Source organism: Triticum dicoccoides, chromosome 2B (assembly GCF_002162155.2).
Source record: "Triticum dicoccoides isolate Atlit2015 ecotype Zavitan chromosome 2B, WEW_v2.0, whole genome shotgun sequence".
NCBI classification, from domain to species: Eukaryota; Viridiplantae; Streptophyta; class Magnoliopsida; order Poales; family Poaceae; genus Triticum; species Triticum dicoccoides.
In genome coordinates this window covers 118,130,829-118,138,696 of record NC_041383.1, presented here as the reverse complement: position 1 = coordinate 118,138,696, position 7,868 = coordinate 118,130,829, and the positions used below count along the sequence as shown (strand labels likewise).

Sequence of the window (7,868 nt, the reverse complement as noted above, 5' to 3'; positions counted from 1 at the left end):
GTACGTACGAGCATGAGCTGACCGGCGTTTGAGTTCGACAGGGTTCATTCAGATCTTTATATGGTGTCATGGTCTTTTTTTCCCCTATGACAAGTCAAGTGGCTATATTCTGTTCGATCGCATCACAATTCTCAAGTTGATTGATTTTGGGGGAGTTTCTCTTCTCCCTTCTGAGAAAGTTTTGAAAAATCCCAGTCCCTCCCAAATTCCTTATTTTCCTTTGGCTACCTTTTCATAATAAAATCCTTACTAGAGATGAACTTTTATGAGGCACCACGTTGATGATTTAACTTGTCTGTTTTGCGGTGAACTGGAACTGAGACACCACTTGCTTTTCTGTTGCATTGTTGCTAACGGAATCTTGAAATTTATATCCAAAGTGTTTGAATTTGTTCCACCGCAATCTATGTATGCCTTGTCTGAGCTTTGGTTTTGAATTGCTAGAGGGTTTGGTCTTGCACCGATTCGGGTGTTACTCCATGTTAGCACGGTCTACTCACCACATAAGCACTGCCATGCGATCCTTACACGTCTAATTCTCCGATCACATGAAAGGTAAAAAGGTAAGAGTTTTTTTTTGAGGGATAAAAAAAGTAAGAGTTAATCAGACCATTAGTTAATTAAATCAATGATTCAGATTTATTATGTACTCTTACCTCTTATGTGAAAAGGGGAGGTAAGAAGGACCATGCTAAAATTTGCATTATCTGATAAATGGCCTTAACCAATAGCTTTGGGTGGGGTATACCCCGGGCCTAGCCCGTGTTACCAAAAGTTGAGTTTTTGGGAAACCCATGTCCAAATAGTTGTGGTTCTGTGACATTCACTCATTTTATCCGGCTCATAATACAACCAAAAAAAAATTTGTCACTATTTTCGCCTAAGTAACATGAATATCTTCTCTGTATGTATTAGTGGTCAAAGTGTATAGAAGTTTGAATATAGTATCTTTATGACTTCATCTATTTTCCTAGGAAGAATGGACTACTTAATTTTACCAATTATAAACCATGAGCTGGATACAAACAATTTGGGGATTATATAAGCATGAAATGCATTTTCTCTTGCTGTGACTTTAAGTCCTTCTCGAATTTTGAACCTAACTTTAACCTGAATTTGACTAATAAATTATGAGTTTGCACAAAAAAGCACAAACATAATGAAAGATTTCGTTGAAATTGTTCGTTTGAAAATTTCTGGAAAAGCTTTCAGTTAGTACAAGCGGTATCAAATCACAAAGAATAATTGACTTTTCTAATTCTGTATTTTAGGAATGCTATAAACTATATACTACGCCCATGAAAGGAAGATCAATGATTCATATAAAGTACTTAATGGAAAATTTCCAGAAGAAGCCCAACAAGAAACTAAGCATCTTGTTGTGGAGAAAAGGGTAACTTTTATGTTACTTCGAAAGTAGTTGCTTCAGCTTCAACCATATGAATTCTTGATATTCCCTTTTATTTCTCATCAAACAAATCACATCTTCTTCTGAAAATCCTAGCTACATGTTCTTAGCATGATTTTGGAGAATCTCCACGCTATCACTCAAACAATCATGAAACATACTCCCTCCATTCCTTTATATAAGGTGTATTTGTTTTTCTAAAAAAGTCAAATGTGTACATGTTTGATCAAGTTTTTAGAAAAATATATCAATATCCATAATACCAAAATTTTATCATTTGATCCAGCATGAAAAGTAGTTTCATATTTTATCTGTTAGGTATTGCAGATGTTGATATTTTATTCTATAATCTTGGTCAAACATTCAAATGTTGACTTGCACAAAAATCGATACACCTTATATTAGGGAACGGTGGTAGTATGTCTAAACCTAATTATTTCACAAATCAAAGAAAAATGTTTCCAGAACAAGTAGGCACAATTTTCAGCTGTCTCAACAACATAATTGGATCAGAACAAAGATCTTATTAGAATCTTCTTTCAAATATGAATCTAATAAAAATTCAAAAAAAATACTCCCTAGAATCCATATTACTTGTTGCTGAGCTAGTACAAGTAGACTTTGTTGTTGGCTTAGTTATTCAAACTCCTAGCCCACTTTAAGCTCAAGATTTGAGTGAGACTAGTAAAGCCGGACGGAGGAAGCCATCGGTTAGTTACGTGGAATCTAAGAAGAGTTGAGGAGAATAATACTAATCTTCTCGAGCAGTTTGATTGCCTTGAAACTTGGAAGTAAGTACATACGGTGTACCGAGCCGGAAGAACAAATGTACGTTGCTGTCTCGAAAACCGAAACATGAAGGAGTTACACCAATACATAAGAAACAAGTCCCTATCGGTCTATGCATCGCTTTTCATCGCATCCTCTCAGTGCTCCCATCCGCCTATATAAACGCATCACCGACACACCATCAGCAGCATCAGATTATAACACAACCAACCAGCAGCAGGTAGTGCAACACAAGACTGGCAAGATCGATCGACCGAAGGTAGCTAGCTAGTAAGGAAGAGCAGGAAGAAGAAGAAAGATGGCGGCAGGCGGCGTGTGGGTGTTCAAGAACGGGGTGATGGAGCTGGAGCAGGAGGCGGCGAGCCGGAAGGCGCTGGTGTACATGCCGGCGAACGAGACGATGCGGTCGCTGGAGGCGCTGGAGCGGCGGCTGGGGTCGCTGGGGTGGGAGCGCTACTACGAGGACCGCGCCATCGTGCAGCTCCACAAGCGCGGCGGCGTCGACCTCATCTCCATTCCCCGGGACTTCTCCAGGCTCCGCTCCACCCACATGTATGACGTCGTCGTCAAGAACCGCGACCACTTCAAGGTCGTCGACCTCTAGTTAGCCATCTTCATCGGTAATATTCTTCCTATTCGAGCCGGATAAGTTCCTGGCTCCGCGCTACAAATATATGTATAGACGTCATATACAAATAAGAACCTCTGCGTGTACGATTATGCATGTGTTGTACTGTCCCTGTGTGATGTAGTATGTAACTGTGTGCCTTTGTCAGAACCTGTGTGTACTTAACGGTGAAAAATATATGTATGCCAGTACCGGGGTTTAAAAACTCTGATTCTGAAACTTGACCCCGCTGAAATAAATTTTTTGATCGAAAGGGGTTCCCGGCTCATTTTATTGAATGAGGCAAACCAAAAACACACCATATCTGTTCACGGTATCGGGCTAGGCCACAGCAGCAGAGGCAGAAAAAGAACAAGCAAAGGGTCTATTTCTACCACAACAGATAGAAGGAAAACAGTATCATCAGATGGACAAAGAGAACGGAAAACGGCAGGTCTAGCCTATTATAAGTCATCAGTCAACGAGCAGCTGGAATGAGCTCTCAGGTAGGCTCCCCACTGCTCATTCACCTCGCTGACACGGCCAATTAGCTCCAGGCAATTCTCAGCAGCTCTCCTCTTCGACCATCTAGGAGCACCAATCCCTCCATCATCAACACTGAATGGGAATCGGCGAACATGTTCTCATTGATGAAGTATCAAGCTTACTCTTCCCATGAGTGCCCGGACATCTTTCGAAACCAAGACCGGAAAACAAACATCGTTACGCATTGTCCACAAGCTCAACACGGTAGCAATGCAAGCCATATCAACTCCAGAGTTCTTATTATTTTTGTACCACAAAGTAGATATTTCAGTCATATCATGAGGTAGGTCGAACTTCTAGATTTCTGTGATACACTTTCAAAGTTCATTCGTAACAATGCAATCGAAGAACAAATGATGCGCTGATTCCAATTCGCCACAAAAGAGATAAATTAAGTCATCAACAATGCTGTCTTTTCACTAGATTATCTCTAGTCAAGATTTTGTTGTGAAAGGCCAGCCACCCAAAAACTAGAAACCTAGGAGGGACTGCAATTTTCCAAAACTTCTCCCAAAAAGGAATAGGGACTCCTCGAAAATTAGGCAAAAACCGAGTGGAGTAGATCCCATAGGCTTATTTCCAAACAGGTCAATCAACCATGGAATTGGGAATAAAAGAGGATAGAATGTCCAAAGGTTCATTTCATTTTCCCAAGAAACTAGGCTTCCCACGTACTCCCTCCATTTTTATGTACTTTTTTTTGCGAAGAGTCCATTTTTATATACAAGGCCACAAACTCATACTACAGGTACCAAGTTAAAATTTAATGCCTTGCTTCGTAAAGCGGCTTTTCTTTTTGAGATCATTAATACACCGCATGTACGCACGGAAGGGATAGAAAACTGATTGGAGTGTCATTACGACTGTGTGCATGCAAGTATTAAATAAGTTGCTAGTTCGAGAAAATATCACCCGATTACTGTTGGTGGCCTTATATAGATGCAAAGTGTATTTTTCACAGTGGTTTTGTATAAGTAAATGGAGGGAGTATTCTAAAAGAAAGTTTGGGCACTTGACCATCCCAAACTTAACAAAAAGAGCAATTCTGTTGTTGAAAAATATCATACACATCTTAAAACTGAGTTTTCAAGGAACAATCCCCAGCCCAAGCATCATGCTAGAAACTGATTTTTGTACCATCCCCAGCACTCAATTTTAAAAAGGTCTAACACCAGCAAAAGCCCAAGTCACTCCTTACCAGATAGGAGACCAAACACTTTTGACCATAGGTCTACAAGTGTTGTATTTATGATTCACAAGGACGATCAACCAGTTTTTTTCACCCCCAGCAAAATATCTTTCGATCCAAGATGCCTACGGAGACATGTTGAATTCTCTTAAATTGGGAATCCCTAATCCCCCAAAAGCATTTTTCTGGGGAACAAGCCCCCAAGTTGTCAGGTGATGTTTATGGATATTCCCCAAATTGCCCCAAAAGAAATGTGCCCTCTCTGGAGTACTAGGTTGAATAGCCCATTTGGGAAACTTGATAATAGACATTAGGTATACAGTAAGTACAGAGGTAGACGATGGTGCCGTGTCTGGCATTTCCCCCTTCTTGGAGGCGTCGTCCTTAGAGAGTTGGTTCTCAGCTGGCGCACGAAATGGCGTAGGTATTGCATTTTGGGTCGATGTCTTAGACTCTGGCCATGAGTTGTAATGTTTTGGGATGATGCGGCTTATTGTCCTCTACGGAGCTCAAAATGCGCATAACTGCTCCCCTTCAGTTTTGGCCTCTCTTTCTGGCGTCGTGGTTTTGATGGCTATTCTGCTCCTTGTCGACACTAGGGCACAATCAGCTGGAAAGCCAACATGCTTCGCAAGGACATCGCTCCCAATAGCGTATGTCAATGTCAATACTGTGATCATGTGTGAGAGGAGCAACCACATCATCCTCTACTCACCCAATACCTCCTTCTCTCTTTCTTTTTTTCCAATACCTCCTTCTCGACGGCACTACTTGGCAAATGTGATGCTTACCATTCTTTGAAAGATCTAGAATACCCGAAACACAAGGTTTTTAAGACATCGACACTCGTGGCTCACTGACCATCAAGAATATCACACATCTCCGACTCACACTTTATGGACTCATCTCTTGGCGGACCCTTTATAACATTCTGGACGTACCCCCTAGCCTGGAGCATCATACTTCTGACTGCAAAGAAACAGCCCACCACCACATCTCAAAGAAAAAATTGCAACAACAGTGCAAGAAAAAGATGAGAAATTCTCTCGTCAGAACCGGACAAATACACCCACATAAATTCCTTAGGGCCAACCCAGCCCGAGCTCTATGGAGAAGGTTATTTCAGCTGGCAACGTCACACTGCATCCAATTGGCAAGTACGGCTTAATTTGAGCTTTTTCTGCCCTTATAGAGAATATTTGGCGGATAAGGAGTGATACCCAAGACCTTTATAGGCATCTGCCTTGGCCAACGAAAAGTCTAGATATACACAAGTGCATGCACGTATGCATGCAGGCTGGCCACGTACAGTGACTTGTAGCCACAGTAACTAATACAGCCAAATCGATTGATCGATCGATACCCTTGCACTACGTCTGCTGCACATAACTATAATCAGCAAGCAGAAGAAACTCCTATGCATTTATTGTGGGATTGCAGTTTTGCGCAAGACTGCTGGAACTCTCTGATTCCAAACAGACGAAGAGGAACTTCTGTTTATGAGGACACCATCTTGGCCACGCAGCTCCTTCCAAAACAATTTGCTGTCGAAATCCTTATTTTGGGTTGTTGGAACATTTGGATTCAGCGAAATAACTTTGTGTTCAGAGCACTTCCTCATTCAATTCAGTCTTGGAGATACCACCTCAAGAATGTTCTTAAGCTACTTCGACATAAGATCAAGCAAAAGTTTGCAGTTCGCTTTTCACAGTGGATAGATCATAATCTGTAATCATGGGTTCCATTCCTAGAGCAGGCATTGGCTAACTTATAATCTTTTTTCTTTTGGAATTTGTAACTTTTTGTACTATATTTTGCTTTAATTGATTTACGTCTGCTGCACATAAGACGATCGATCTATCTCGCAAGTAACGCGCGCACACACAGCTTTAATATTCTTTCATTCATTTTATTCCACGGAAAAGGAAGCTAGATACATCATACTTTTTGAAAGCTATATTTTCATATTCTTACAATCATATAGACATAGTATATATCTCCACGAACCGTAGGTACGTGTACACAGTTACATCACACAAACACGTCAACACACACCGCGTTTATTTGTACTACCCCGTCTCTAACGTCTTATATTTTGAGACGGAGGTAGTAATATGTATGGATATATACCTAGTTGAGTTGGGGAAGTTTAGGCGCGCATATGCATGTCTAGAGGTCGACGACCTTGAAGTGGTCGCGGTTCTTGACGACGACGTCGTACATGTGGGTGGAGCGGAGCCTGGAGAAGTCCCTGGGAAGGGAGATGAGGTCGACGCCGCCGCGCTTGTGGAGCTGCACGATGGCGCGGTCCTCGTAGTAGCGCTCCCACCCCAGCGACCCCAGCCGCCGCTCCAGCGCCTCCAGCGACCGCATCGTCTCGTTCGCCGGCACGTACACCAGCGACTTCCTGCTCGTTGCCTCCTGCTCCAGCTCCATCACCCCATTCTTGAACACCCACACGCCCCCCGCCGCCATCTTTCTTCTTCCTCTTAGTCTTCCTTACTACTCGGTGGATCGATCGATCTTTACTAGTGTTGCGCACTTGCGCTGCTTGCTGCTGGCTGGTTATCTGATGCTGCTGATGGTGTCCGGGTGATGTGCTTATATAGGCGCATGGAAGCCGGTGTGGCACGTACGTCATCTGGCAATCACTGCCTGTTCTAGAGTGCAGTAAGAAGATGCGCTCGCATAGATCGACAGGGACGTGTGTTTCGTATATATTCGTGTAATTCATTTAGGTTATGTGTATACGTATGTTTCACCTATTCGACAGCAATGTACATTTGTTCTTCAGGCTCGGTACATCGTATTTACTTTCGAGGCAGGCATCAATCTGCTAGGGCAAGTGGGCCGGCACTCTCGAAGTCTCCAGCTACTAACAATAATTATTACTGTATCAGGTTCGTATAGTATATTCGGTCTCTGCAATAACATGATATATCAAGGCAGCGAGGATGTCACAAACAAATTATAAAATAGAAAAAAAAAACCCGAACCAATCAGTTGCAATTGGCGACCTGCATCGATAACCATCGGGACTAACCATTTCTCGCCAACACAAGCACTGCGAGAAAAGTTCTCCAAAAGCAATACGTCAAGGAAAGTAAAACGACATAAACACCGCTGACGTGGCATGCTGCTAATGCCCGTTTTTGGTTGTGCAATTGTTGCATGCCGTATAGCCCAACATGAACTCCATTAAATGATCATAAGCCAAAGATCCTCAAAAGAATCGAGTTTAGCCACTCTACCCCTATAAGTTTTCCTAAGCCCGGTACCGCCGTGTTTTCTTACACGGTACTACCGAGCCTCTCTGAGTGAGCTAACCC

The 7,868-nt window shown here is 42.4% G+C and overlaps 2 protein-coding genes across 2 annotated transcripts; one reads left to right on the top strand and one right to left on the bottom strand.

Annotated features, from left to right (window-relative positions):
• Window positions 1-2,398: 2,398 nt before the first annotated feature.
• On the top strand, window positions 2,399-2,990 carry LOC119367315 (flowering-promoting factor 1-like protein 5). The gene has a single exon (XM_037632865.1). It carries the CDS (start codon window positions 2,496-2,498, stop codon window positions 2,799-2,801), a length of 306 nt encoding a protein of 101 aa, XP_037488762.1. The 5' UTR covers window positions 2,399-2,495; the 3' UTR covers window positions 2,802-2,990.
• Window positions 2,991-6,421: 3,431 nt separating this feature from the next.
• On the bottom strand, window positions 6,422-7,095 carry LOC119367313 (flowering-promoting factor 1-like protein 5). The gene has a single exon (XM_037632864.1). The coding sequence runs from the start codon at window positions 7,012-7,014 to the stop codon at window positions 6,709-6,711; it is 306 nt and encodes a 101-aa protein (XP_037488761.1). The 5' UTR covers window positions 7,015-7,095; the 3' UTR covers window positions 6,422-6,708.
• Between the last annotated feature and the right edge of the window lie 773 nt (window positions 7,096-7,868).